Genomic DNA, 13797 nt, shown 5'->3' with positions numbered 1-13797 from the left:
CTAGGTTAGGACTCGTGCCTTCCCCGAACCGGTCACTGTACCCAGGGAAACAGAATAAACTGATTGGCTGGGTCTGGGTCCTGTGTTCCTGGAGTTGGTGGGGTTATGGCCAGCCCTGTTCAAATGAATTAGACTGAGAGGGGAGAGGTGATTCCCCAGAAGAAAATGAGTGGGATGCTGGGTGGACAAAACCCACAGGCTTCTGCTAGTGTCCCTTTCCCGGCCCCAATCTGCACCCAGAGTATTGGTCAGCTGCAGAGTACCCCCTCGCACCCACCCCACCCCACCCCCTCACCTCCCCTGTTCCTATCCAACTGTATCGCGTTCCCCACTCCTTGGTGACCTTGTACTTCTCCCTCTTTAATTCACTGGCAGAAATGACCATTTCTCTGCTTTTAAAAAAAGTGACAGTGATTGAATTTTACACATTCAGCAGTGGGAACCTGCAAAGGGGGTGAGAGAGGCACGCAGGTAGGGCTGGGGCCACGGGGTATGCCAAAGGGGAGGAGTGGGGGCGGAATGCAGGGGTGAGGGCAGCTCCTGGGGACTAAGAGGCGATGGTGAGGTACAGAGAGAGTTTGTAGAACTGGGACGGGGGAGGGGGTGGGGTGGGAGGTGGCGGGGAGAAGTGGGGACTCAGTGGACAAGGAAGAGGCGAGAGGAGGCAGAGCGGGGCGACTGGAGTGGGTGGGACTGGAGGTCGAAGGGACCCAACGGGGGGAGGGAGGAGGAAATGGAGGGGTGAGCGGGGGTGGGGTTAGAAGGTGGGGACTCGGGTGTAAGGAACAGAATTAACTGGGTGCATCCGAAGAGTATTGGTGTCGGAACGTCGCGACAGAGGCTGGGCCAGGGGGCGCGGCCGTGACCAGGCTGGCTACTCCACTGAGAAAGCCGGCGGCCAGGGGCGTGGTTGGGAGGGGGGGTGTGTTCCCCCTTCCCATGGCCTTCCAAGACTTCGTCTCTGGTCCCGCCTCTTTCTCGGAAGTGACAGACTGTTCGACCAATCAGAACCGCGGGCCGGGCGCAGAGCAGCCAATACCGCGACGGGGGAGGAGCTGGGGAGGGGGCTCGCCGGGCAGGGGAGGGGGCTAGGGGCCTCCGAGGGCGCCCGAGCTGCGACGCGCGAGCCATGGCGCTGGGGCTGCAGCGCGCAAGGTACTGGGATTCAGGGGCCGGAATGATGAAAATTGGGGGCTCTCCTTTTAGGGACCCCTGACCCGGGTGGGGGATGCTTGGGTGCAAGTCAAGGACGCCCCGGAAAGAGCGGTGGGAGGCACGTCTCTGCCGCACCCTCCACCCTAGGGGGTTGCAGGGCTGCGGGGGTTTCCCCAAGACCCTGGCTGCCCCGCCTCTCTTGCCAAGAGCGACTTCAGAGTCGTGACTTCTTGCGGATTCGTTACCCCTCCTGGTTGGGGATGAAACTTGGGGTCCCCATGGAAAGGGGGGTGTTTTGTTTGAGCGGTTCCTGGGCTTCTCCGGAAGGCATTCTCGCTCCACATATTGACCCTTCTGGCCTCTGAACCCCCAACATTGAGGTTGTCCTTTGCCACCAGACCCTTGAAATCCTAAGGGGTATAGGGTACACACAACTTGAGCCTTCCCAGACATAGGGAATCCGTTGGAATGGGGACTCAGCTCCTGAGTTCAAGAGAAGAGCGATCCCCTTTAATTGGACCCTTCCTGGCACAGTCTCCCAAACGTGAGCTCCCTAGAAATACTCAGAAGAGGTCACCTTTCAAAAGCTACCTGGGACCCCTTTCTGTAGCCTTTTGAAAGGTGGGGTCACCCCCTTTGATAACAGAGGAACAGCCTGACCCACTTGCCAAAGACCTTTATGTCCCTCCTCCACCCCACCAGTTCCCTGACCATGGGAAGGGGCGCATCGCGCTTTTTGTGGGGGAGACCCAAAGGAGAGCGCTGTGCCTGGTTCAGGAGCGGCTCATCCTGTGTTCAGCTCCCAGCAGGTGCAGCTATGCCAGGACAGGGCGGGGGGACCTGTGCTCTGGGTCCTCTGCCAAGGGGCCGACCTGGCTATGTTTGCATGGGGACCCCAGAAAGTGCCCCAGGCCCTTGGTTTCCCCTGTCCAATCTGAGGCATCCGGGAAGCCTCACCGCTTCCCTCCTCCCTGGATTCCCAGGTCTGATTGGATCCGTCCACACCCCCATGTTTTTCACCCTCCCGCTTAAGCAATCTCCCTCCCCCCCGCCCTCCCCCCAAATCCATTCCTGTCTCTGGCTTTGGGCCCATTAGGGAACTCCATCCCATCCCTAATGAGCCAGCCTGGCCCTCCCCCTCCCAGCGCCCCCTCCTGGCTGGGTGGGGCCCCCCCTGGCTGAGCAGGAGTGTTCTCCCCTTCCCACTGAAGGCCAGTTCTCTCCCGTGGTGTCATCCCATCGCCACACACACCCCACTCATAATTCGCACCCGGGTCCCAGCCACACTCCGTCCCCTCCGCACCCCTAGGATGGCTCTTGGGCCAAAGGGGGCCTGGGTGGTGGTGAGTGGGCCCCCCCATAGCTGCTCACCCCCTTCCCTTCTTCCAGCTTGGGCTTATGCTATCCCACCTTGATCAGGGATGTTCTTGGGAAGTTCCTGATGGGCTCACTGGCCTATCCAGAAGATATGGGCACCCCACTGGATTACCGTGTCCCCGGGAATGAGCAAGTTGGGGAGCCGGGAGACTCCTCTTGGCCCACACCCCAAATCCCTTCTCAAATCCATCCCCTGACGCTGGCCTCTCAGGCCCCCTCCGGGCAGTGCCAAGAGGGCTCTTGCCCACATACAGCCTAAACCTCCCAGATCCTCTACACTTTTTTGCAAGACCCCCCCAATACCCAGCTTGGTGTCAGAGGAGGGGCCCAGGAGCAGCCCTGAATATGGGCAGGGTCTCCCCACTTTCTCCGGGCCTTCGCTCACAGGTGGCCAACTCTCCAGGACAGGGAAGAAATCCACTTCTCCCTCTCCCAGTTGGGGGAGGAGGGGCGGAGTACTGGGCTTCAGTCCCTGTTTTCGGGCCTCACCCTGGGGCCTCCAGGCCCTGGCCCCGCCCCCTGTTCTCTGCTGGAACAGAGGAAGGGTGGCAGGGTTCCAGCTGCACGTCCCAAGCTGGGCAGGGTGCCAGGGGGTTGGAGCAGGGCCGGGCACCGGGCCAGCTGGGGAGACTGTCCAGCTGGGGAAATCCAGAGGCAGCGGGGATGGGACAGGGGGAAGGGACTGAGGCCACTGGGCAGAGGAGGGGCAGAGCAGGGATCCCTTGGGTGGGCACACTACCAAGGCATTTAAGAGCACAGGCCCCTAAAGGCAGGGTTCAAATCCCAGTTCCCCCGCTTCCTGGCTGTGTGGCCTCGTGCCAGCGACTGTCTCTCTGAGTCTCAGTTTCGTATCCTGGAAAAATATCAGCCATGCCTCCCCTCCCCCACCCCACATCAAGTTGAAGAGCAGTGAGGGAACAGACCCTGGGACCAGGACACCCCGTTGGTATGCAATAAACCGCGTTCAACTCAGACAGACAGCCCTGGTTTTTAAGGCGGCGCTGGTGCTAAACGCTGTGTGGCCTCAGGCGAGTTCCATCACCTCCCTGCTTTCTTTTCAGGGAAAATACTAGTAGCTTCAGGGTCAGACTAACTGAGCCACCTGGAGCGTGGCTGGCCTTTGGTGGAGGATCTGGGATTGGCAGCTGGGTCTCCCCCGCGACAGGGAGGTCACCCCGCCTGTTGAAAAGACTTACTGAGGTCTTACTAGCTCCATGAGTGTTCAATACACCGACACTGTCAAGTGTATTACTATCGCTATTATTTAGTCTTTTCCAAAAGTGCTTGTGTGAAAGTCCTGTAGGTGACTGCATACACCTCGCCTCGGAATGAGCATCAACGCTCCCAATTCCTCCGGTGCCCTAGAGGCTCCTAAGCCTTCCATCTCTGATGTGGACAAAGGGGAGGGGGGTAATAAAAAGAATATATATATATATATATATATATATATATATATATATATATATAACCTTTCTAGAGCACTCACCAGTTGCCAGGTCCTCTTTTAAGCCCTTTATATAGATTTAACTCATTCCATGTTTAAAAGAACCGTGTGAGGCCCTGGCCAATGTGGCTCAGTTGGTTGAGCATCATCCATCCCATGCACCAAAAGGTTGCTGGTTTGATTCCCAGTCAGGGCACATGCCTGGGTTGATCCCCAGTCGGGGGCAGGCAGGAGGCAGCATCCATGTCCTCTCTCTCTCTCTCTCTCTCTCTCTTCCTCCCTCCCTTCCTCTCTCTCTTAAATCAATAAAAACTTTTAAAAATAAATAAATACAAGAACCCTGTGAGGTAGGTGTTGTTATTATGCTCGGGGAGGCTGTGCAATTTATCCAGAGCCACACAGCTCATTAGTAATGTTGTCAAGGCTGGAACCCTGAGCCAGAGGAACTAGCCCAGACTCTGTGCAGTGGGAAAGGCCGGGGACCCAGGCATTTGTGAAGCCACCCGCCCCGAGAGGCCCACACTTCCTGTCAGAGAACCAGTTGGGAGCTGGAAGGAGGGTCTGCGGCAGCACCAGCTGGTTCCTTCTGTGGAGGGAGAAGTCGGCCGTAGAGAAGATTACAGAGCCCAGCTGCCTGGGCGGTGGGGGCCAGCCTCACCCCCATTCCCACTCCCTGTTCCCTCCGCCCAGGCCTCCAGCTCCATGAGGCCCGCCCACCCCTACCCCCAGGGCAGGATGACAAACAGGGCTGGAACGGAACCAGCACGGAACAGGACGGAATGTCCTCCGGGCAGAGCAGGACTGGAGGCCCCTGCCCCCCCCACCAGCTAGGAGGGAAGGGATGGGGGCGATCGCTGGCTCCCTCCACCCCCTCCCGGCCAGAGAAGTCTTTGCCCTCTGCAGTCCCACTCCCCGCTCGCTGGGTGTCTGTGGGTGGGGCTGCAGGTCTCCTGCTGGGGAGTGAGGTTGCTGCCACCCCCAGAAGTGGCCTCTGGTTTCTAGAAAGGGTCAGCCTCTCCTCTTAAAGGCCTGCTTCCCTGGGGTGGGTCACACGACAGGAATTACTGGTAGAAGCAAGAAGGCTTTGGAACCTCCCTGCCTGAGTTCGAATCCCAGCTCTGCCAGTTTCTGGCTTTGTGATTTCTTGAGCAAAGGAGTTCACCTTTCAGAGCCTCAGTTTCCCCATTGTGAAGCGGAGGCTTAAGCTGCCTCCTGCCTAGAGCTCTCCTAGGGTTGAATATGTACAGACAGGCAAAGTACTTAGTACAGTGACAGACACAGAAACGCTTAGCAAATCATAGCTGCTTATTATTAATGGTCTTATCGCTATTATAAATATAGATACAATTATAGATGCTATGTGTAATGTACTCTACAACTTAAAAAAATAACAACTATAGAGTCTGGCCTGGCCGGTGTGGCTCAGTGGTTGAGCATCGACCTATGAACCAGAAGGTCACGGTTCGATTCCTGAGGCACATGCCCAGGTTGCAGGTTCGATCCCCAGTAGGAGGCGTGCAGGAGGCCGCTGATCAATGCTTATCTCTCATCATTGATGTTTCTACCTCTCTTCCGCTTCCTTCCTCTCTGAAATCAAGAAAAATATATATTTTTTAAACTATAGAGTTTAGATTCAGATGGTCCTGGAGTTTGAGACAGCGGTAGAAACAGAGAGAAGCACTAAAACCTGGAGATAACCCCAGAGCCAGAGAGACAGAGAAAATAGAAGTGTTAATACCCTGGCTTCACTCCTTACCGGCAAACGCGGCCCTGCTCTGTCCCTCGGTTTCCTCATCTGTTTGATGGGGATGTGACTTTCCTTCTAGGGTTGTCTGAGCTCTAGATGGGTTAATATAAGTAACACACGTGGCATGTGGACTGACATAATAGCAGAAGCGGAATAAGTGACACATATTTCTGACAGAAACATACTCATCCTTCTACCCCCCTCCTTCCACTGGACTCGCAGAATTCAGGCATTAGAAGCGGATGCAAAGGCAGGGGTGAGCGGTTAGCTGTCGGCTGCACGGAGGTTGGTTTGCTGCGTCGCGTCGCCCGCCCTCTCTGAGGGGCCCCTGCTGGTGGGTCCCTGGACTTTGAGATCTGTTCTCCAAGATTCTGAGGACTCAGCTCAGCTGAGGAGGGGAAGGTCAGGAGAGTTGATTCTGGGAGGCTGGAGGGCAGGGGGTCTGGCTAGCTGCAGGCAGCTTCCTCACGCTCCTTCCCTTCCCTGGCTCCGGGCCAGCTCCGCCAGTCCCCTCCCCGCAGGAGGCCTCCGTGTCCCGCAGGCGTCCCAAGCCGGGGAATAAACAGCAGATAAGTCTGGGAGGGGACCAAACGGGCCTGTGGGGCACTGGAGGGCAGATAAAACCCGACGCTAGAAGCGGCCCCTCAGCATACCCCTTCCAGGCCCAGAGTGCTTCGGAACGGGCCCCGGCCGTTCAGCGAGCCCGCGCCCCATGTGGCAGCGCCCCACGTGCTTGTCCCGTCCACCTCTTTCCTTTCCCGAGGGGCCGCCCGTGAACACTGCCCATGCCCGCAGGTCGAGCACGGAGCTGCGCAAGGAGAAGTCGCGGGATGCGGCTCGCAGCCGGCGCAGCCAGGAGACCGAGGTGCTGTACCAGCTGGCGCACACGCTGCCCTTCGCGCGCGGGGTCAGCGCGCACCTGGACAAGGCCTCCATCATGCGCCTCACCATCAGCTACCTGCGTATGCACCGCCTCTGCGCCGCAGGTGAGCCCCGCCCCTGGGAATTCCCACCTCAGGGAGGCCCCGCCCCCGGGAAGCCAGGTCCCGACAAGGCCCCGCCCCCTGACATCTTCCCTGCGGATCCCCAGCCCGCCTGGAATTCACTTCCCTGATGAGGCCCCGCGGGCGGGCCGTCGGCGCTCACTCCCTTAGACGTCTATTACTAGTGAGGCCCCGCCCCTTGGAATGCACCCTTGGGAAGCTTTGCCTCCTTAGAAATCTGCGGAATAGGAGGCGGGCTAATTCCCCAAAGGTCCTCAGCCCTTAGGATTTGGTCACCTTCTCCGCTAGGCCTCGGCCCCTTATACTAAATATCCCTGGGAGCTTCTCTGCCCAGTTTTTAATTACTTGAGAAAGTCCCCCTCCCCCTCCCAGCTCCCTAGTTCTATTTCTTGTCCCATTAGAATTCCACTCTGCAGGGGGCTCACACACACACACACACACACACACACACACACACACACACACACACCTGGGAACCCCAGGGCCCTTGAGAAGATTGCATTATGGGGAAAGTGGAGTCATCCTCTCAGGCTCCGCCCGAGCTTTAAGTCTCTGCGAGGCTCTGCCCCCTTAGAATGCTGTCACCTGGGCCTCTCTCCTCCTTTAGAATTCTGCCCACCGGGAAGGCCTTGCCCCAAGAATTTGGGCCCCCTTAAAATTCTGACTCCCCCTAAGCCCTGGCTCCTTAGCATTTTGACCACTTGGAATATCATCCCCTTAGAATTCTGTCCCCCTAAGAGTTCCAGTCCCTTGGGAAACCCCACCGCCTTAGAATCTGTCCCCCTGAGAGGCCCTGCTCCCTGAGAATTCCAATCTTTGGTGGCCCTGCCCTCTTCCTTGGGATTCCAAGCCGCTGGGGTGTGTCCCCCTCACCTGGGGGTACCTATAATGTCCTCTGAGTGAGGGAAGGCAGAAGGGAGCTGGCCAGTGGGGCCCATGGCTGACGGGAGATGCCCCTCCCATGCTGGCCTGGACGCCAGGGGAGTGGAACCAGGTGAGAACAGGGTTGGAGTCGCTGGATGCCTGCTACCTGAAGGCCCTGGAGGGTTTCGTCATGGTGCTCACCGCCGAGGGAGACATGGCTTACCTGTCGGAGAATGTCAGCAAACACCTGGGCCTCAGTCAGGTGAGAAGCGCTGCCTGCTTTGTGCCTGCTCCGTGCAGGTGATGCTGGGATACAGAGGTGACCAGGACTGCCTTAGCCCTGCCTTTGTGGGGTTCACAGTACAGAAGGAGACTCAGAATGCTCCAGGGCTGGGATGGGGCAGGGGAGGGTGTGTACCTGACCCAACCTGGTGCGGGGGGGCGGCGGGGGGCGGAGGGGGGAAGAGCGCTAAGGTTTCCAGGAGAAAACATCTGAGCTGAAACCTGAAGAACTTAAGCCAGTCAAAACGTCTGGAGAATGGATGGGGCCAGCAAAGACTAGAAATACAGATAACTGAGAGAATAGAATATCCAATGACTTAGAGGTGAGGTAAAACAGAGCATTTTGGCCCTGGCCGGTGTTGCTCAGTGGGTAGAGTGTCAGCCTGTGGACTGAAGGGTCCCGGGTTCGATTCCAGTCAGGGCACATGCCCAGGTTGTGGGCTCGATCCCCAGTGGGGGGCGTGCAGGAGGCAGCTGATCCATGATCCTCTCTCATCATTGATGCTTCAATCTCTCTCTCCCTCTTCCTTCCTCTCTGAAATCAATAAAAATATATATTTTAAAAAACAGCATTTTGGGAAATAAAGACATTTATCCTGGTTAGGTGCAGAGTACCATGGGAGAAGATGAGAGAAAATAGGCTAGAGGGGCCAGCAGGGGCAGAGAATTAGGGTCAAGTGAGGTTTAGTTTCAGGCCACTGCTGAGCCATGGGAGGATTTTAAGCAAAAGAGAGGTTGTGTTAGAGAGGGAGAATCAGATTTCTATTTTATTTTAAAAAATATATCTTTATTGATTTCAGAGCAGAAGGGAGAGGGAGAGAGAGATAGAAACACCAATAATGAGAGGGAATCATTGATTGGCTGCCTCCTGCACACCCCCTACTGGGGATCGAGCCCGCAAACCAGGCATGTGCCCTTAATTGGAACTGAACCTGGGACCCTTCAGTCCGCAGGCTGATGCTCTATCCACTGAGCCAAACCGGCTAGGGCCAGATTTCTATTTTAGAACGATCCCTCTAAGTGCTGCACAGAGATAGAATTGGAGCAAAAGGAACTAGAGGCTGGGAGAGCCTCAAGGAGGTGGGTGGAGGGCCTCGGGTGGGAGAAGAGGAGTAGGAGTAGGGGCCCGAGGATGGGAAGACAGACAAGAGACACTTAGGGAGTAGAAGGAATTTCAGCGAAGCCCTGGAGCCGGCCGCATGAGAGAGCTACCGTTATTTCTCCTAGGTCACAGGAAAGGGCTCCAAGCTGGCATCTGCTCCTTTTCCCTGCCTATTCCCCCACTCTGCGTACCAGTTTGTCCTTCAGCCTGACCTCTTGGGCTCAGAGAGATGAAAGTCCCAAGGTCCCAAAGCTAGAAAGTGGCAGAGTCAGGATTCAAATCCAGCAACAAGAGGTGCTGTCAGCCCTAGCCGGTTTGGCTCAGTGGGTAGAGCATCAGCCTGTGGACTGAAGGGTCCCTGGTTCAATTCTGATCAAGGGCATGTACCTTGGCTGCAGTCTCATCCCCAGCAGGGGGCGTGCAAGGCAGCTGATCCATATTTCTAACTATCCCTCTCCTTCTCTGTAAAATCAATAAAATATATTAAATCAATAAATAAAAGTAAGTGATTTTTTAAAAAAGAGGTGCTGTCAGAGGAGGGAGGTCTCACCCACCCCTGTTCACCATCGCCGCTGGGATGTGGTTCCCTTTTCATCTGTGCCCACCCCCCACCCCCACTCCCACCCCCAGCACCAGGCTCATTGCCTGAACTGCAAAAAGGAGTTGGGTCTTTGGCTTGCCAAACAGGTGGGATTTGAATGGGGTCTCACCTCAGGGCCTTTGCACTTGCTGTTCTGCTTCCCAGAACACTCTGCTCCCGGGAGCCGCAAGACCACCTCGCTGGCTTTGTTCAGCCATATTACCTCCTCAAAGAAACTGTCCCTGACTTACTGTCTCTAAGATAGCATCCCCCAAAAATAAATAAATAAAATAGCATCCCTTCATTTCATCACCTTACCCTGCTTTATTTTTCTTCATGTTTCTTATTATATTATTTTGTAAATATGTGTTTTGGTTTGTCTACTGGGCCATCTTCCCTCACTAGCCAGCAAGCTCTGAGAGGCAGGGACTTTGTCTTTGTGGTCACTGTGATGAGGCCACATCTAGACGAGGGCCTGGGAAGCAATATGCTGGAGAGGGAGGGAGGGAGGAAGAAAGGGAGGGAGGGAGAGAGGGAGGGAGGGATGAAAGAAGGGAGGAAGGGAGGGAGGGAGGGAAGGAAGGAAGGGAGGGAGGGAGAAAGGATGGAAGGAGTAGGGAGACTGCTGACATAGCCCAGGCTCCTGATTTAGGCTGGGTGATGAGCTGGGAAGGCGGAGATGGGCCAGAGGCCTTGGTGAAATGTTTTCCCCATGACGCCCTGCTTCCCGCCCTCAGCTTGAGCTCATTGGACACAGTATCTTTGACTTCATCCATCCCTGCGACCAAGAGGAGCTCCAGGATGCCCTGACGCCCCGGCTCAGTGAGTTCCCTGGAGGCCTCTGTCCCCAGATTCCAGGAACTGAGGCTTTGCCCCGCCCTCAGCATGGCCCCTCTTCCTCTGGGATATTGATTGAAAAAAATGGGAAGCGGCTGTGGCCCTGCCCTGGGCTTCTGCAGGAGCAGACCCCACCTCCCGGGTCCAGGTCTGAGTGTGGGGATGAGGCTGGGAGGCTTTAGCGCCCAGGACGCTGGAGGGAGCTGGGCCCTGTCCAGAGCTGCCCGGTGACCTGCTTCTCCCCGCCCCCCACGGCCCGCCCCAGGCCTGTCCAAAAGGAAGCCGGAGGCCCCCACGGAGCGGTGCTTCTCCTTGCGCATGAAGAGCACCCTCACCAGCCGCGGGCGCACCCTCAACCTCAAGGCGGCCACCTGGAAGGTGGGCAGGGCCTGGCTGGAGGAGGGCCTGCTGGGGCTAGGCTGACCCCAAAGTCTTGCCGGGGGTTGGAGTCCAGGGGACTAGGCCGAGGATGCTGTGGGCTCTCTCAGAGTGGGGCTGGTGGGTCTCTTGGGTATCTAGGAGGTTGGGTGTCTGTGGAGTTGGGGTGCTGGGGGTCCCTGTATCCCTTCTTAGCCCAAATCTCTGTGGGCCTGGGGTGTCCCAGACGGATGGGCCTAGAGCAGTGGTTCCCAACCTTTTTTTGGCCATGCCCCACCTAAGCATCTCTAAAATCCTGATGCCCCCCCCTCCCCCGTGACATATAATTCTTACTGTTCAAAAAGTGAGCTCCTATTCACGTGGAGGAAGCCTAAGAGGCCATTAACTTGGTCTAAACAAGCTTCCAAAGAACGTGGCGTCCATGAAAGAGAAAAATAAAAGAACGAAAAGACAGTTGAAGGACTGAGGAAGAAATCACGAAGAAATTGTTTTAAAAAAAATAATAATATGAAGTGATATGAAAAAATAGCAAATAAAGTTTCAAAACATATAATAGAGAACCAAAATGCATAAATATGTCATAATACATATTTATATACTGTATATGAGGCCCCTCGAACCATATGACATGCAAAAAATTCACTGATGATAACTCATTCTCAGATTGCTTCCCTTTAAAATCAAATTGCCCCCCTGTGGGGCTTGTGCCCCACGTTGGGAACCACTGGCCTAGAGCCTCCCTGGGGTTGGTATCTGGGCCCTCAGACCTCCCTGCGTCTTAAAATCTGGAGCTCTTCAGAACCCCCAGAGGATGGGTCCCTGAGGGGTTGGGGATGGGGTCCCCAGAACTCTCTGGGCTGGGACTCCGCAGTCCTCAGGGATTTCTTCTCTGCTCCCCGTGGGGCCCACAGAGGCATGCCTCCCAGCCCCCCTGGCTTCCCAGGCCCCTGCGCATCACGCCTCGCCCCTCCGCCTCCAGGTGCTACACTGCTCTGGACACCTGAGGGTCTACAAGCCCCCTGCGCAGACTTCCTCAGCCGGGAGCCCCAACCTAGAGCCCCCCCTGCAATGCCTGGTGCTCATCTGTGAAGCCATCCCCCACCCGGACAGCCTGGAGCCCCCGCTGGGCCGGGGGGCCTTCCTCAGCCGCCACAGCCTGGACATGAAGTTCACCTACTGCGACGAGAGGTGGGCAGGAGCCCGCCGCGCCCCCCCCCCCCCCCCCCCCCCCCCCGCCGCCCAGCTCCTCCTCTCCCTTTCTGCCCAAGTCACAGAAAACTCTTTCTGCCAAGAGTTTTCTGAGGGTCTTTTTGTCTTTGATTCTCTCTCTGCCTCTCCCTCTTGGTTTCTCCCTGTCTGTCTGTTGCTCTCCTAAAACGGGTCAATTCATGTGAAAAGGTTAGGACTGTGCCCAACAGGCAGTAAGCACTCAACAAACTGTCGTTATTCATTCTCTATCTTTCTCTTTCTCTCTTTTCCTCTCTTCCTTCTGCTCTTCATTTCCTTCCTTCCTCCCTTCGTTTTTCTGCATCTTCCCTCTTTTCCTCACCCTGGCGTTATACTCAGGAATGGTGACTCGGCGTTCACGCTGCTTGGGTTTAAACCCGGGCTGTGTGTCCCTGGCCAAATGGTTTCACCTCTCTGTGCCACACTTGTGTCACCTGCCCTACGGATTGCTAACAGCACCTACTGTGCGCAGCTGTTCTGAGCACTCAGTGAGTTGCCTGGTACAGAGCAGTACAGAAGTGTCTATTTTTTTTAAGTCATGAACATCATTATTACTTTCTATTTCTATTCATTCTTTCTGATCTTTCTTTTTGTGACTTTCTTCCCTCCTTTCTCGTCCCCTCTCCTATTTCTTTCACATTCTTTTTTTTTTTCCTTTTCTTTGCTCTGCTTGTCCCATTTCCACACTGTTTCTCCCCCCTCCGCCCGCCCCCCGTACTAGTTTCCTGTGGCTGCTGTAACAGTACCACAAACGCAGTGTCTCCAAACAACACAAATGGCTTATCTCAAGTTCTGGAGGCGAGAAGTCTCAAATGAGTCTCTTGGGGCTAAAATCCAGGGCTGTGTTCCTACTGGAGCTCCAGGGAGGAACCCGCCTCCTGGCCGTTTCCACCTTCTGAGGAGGCCCTGCATTCCTTGGCTCGTGGCCCCTTTCTCCATCCTCAAAGCACATCACTCCAACCTCCTCCTCCCCCATCACGTCCGTGCTCACTCTGGTCTCCTGCATCCCTCTTATAGGAGCCCCTGTGACCACATCGGGTCCACCCAGATAATCCCTGGCAACCTCTGCATCCCAAGACCCTGAACTTCATCGCACCTGCCAAGTCCCTTTTGCCATGTGAGCTCACATATTCCCAGGTTCAGGAGTGAGGATGGGCAGCCTGCCACACTCCTCTTTTTCTATTCCTTACTCTCTCCCTTTCTCCACATGACAAGCCTGACTCTGTCTGTCTTGCTGGCTTGGTCCCTGGGTCCCCTGCCCCTTCCCTCAGCGAGGTGAACTGACCAGGCTCCACTGTACCCACCCCAGGATTGCTGAAGTTGCTGGCTACAGCCCCGATGATCTGATTGGCTGTTCTGCTTATGAGTACATCCACGCGCTGGACTCTGATGCCGTCGGCCAGAGCATCCACACCTGTATGTGTTCGGGTTCTGTTTCCCTGGGCCTGAGCCTGCCAATACCAGCTAGCTCCCCGCTCCCTGCTCCCCGATCCCCAAGGAACCCGGTCCTCCCTGGCTCCTCATACCGAACACCCTCCCCGCAGAGCCTTCTCTCCCCGGTTGCCCCTTCGGTGGCCCTGAGTCCTCCCCATCCCCCTCCCCAGTGCTGATCAAGGGACAGGCAGTAACCGGGCGGTATCGCTTCCTGGCACGGAGTGGTGGCTACCTGTGGACCCAGACCCAGGCCACAGTGGTGTCAGGGGGCCGGGGCCCCCAGTCTGAGAGTATCGTCTGCGTCCACTTCCTGATCAGGTAAGTGCACCTGGGTCTGGTCTGTGTGTGTGAACAGGTGTATTTGTG

General features: G+C 56.2%; 1 protein-coding gene across 2 annotated transcripts in view; it reads left to right on the top strand.

The window, feature by feature from the left end:
* Positions 1-1089: 1089 nt before the first annotated feature.
* The window catches only part of HIF3A (hypoxia inducible factor 3 subunit alpha), a gene marked incomplete at its 5' end in the record, with an annotated part of 33755 nt that continues 21047 nt past the window's right edge, over positions 1090-13797 (top strand). The window contains 8 exons of one of the 2 annotated variants that reach the window (XM_080645645.1): positions 1090-1155; positions 6519-6709; positions 7708-7853; positions 10293-10377; positions 10658-10770; positions 11750-11958; positions 13307-13413; positions 13602-13749. In XM_080645645.1, the coding sequence (XP_080501771.1) occupies positions 1130-1155; positions 6519-6709; positions 7708-7853; positions 10293-10377; positions 10658-10770; positions 11750-11958; positions 13307-13413; positions 13602-13749 (1025 nt within the window). Of the gene's footprint in view, positions 1156-6435; positions 6710-7707; positions 7854-10292; positions 10378-10657; positions 10771-11749; positions 11959-13306; positions 13414-13601; positions 13750-13797 lie in introns of those variants that run through there. The other variant, XM_080645644.1, reaches the window with a different exon arrangement.

This window comes from Plecotus auritus (assembly GCF_963455305.1).
Source record: "Plecotus auritus genome assembly, chromosome: 10".
Classification (NCBI taxonomy): Eukaryota; Metazoa; Chordata; class Mammalia; order Chiroptera; family Vespertilionidae; genus Plecotus; species Plecotus auritus.
This window is presented reverse-complemented; position numbering and strand designations above follow the sequence as displayed.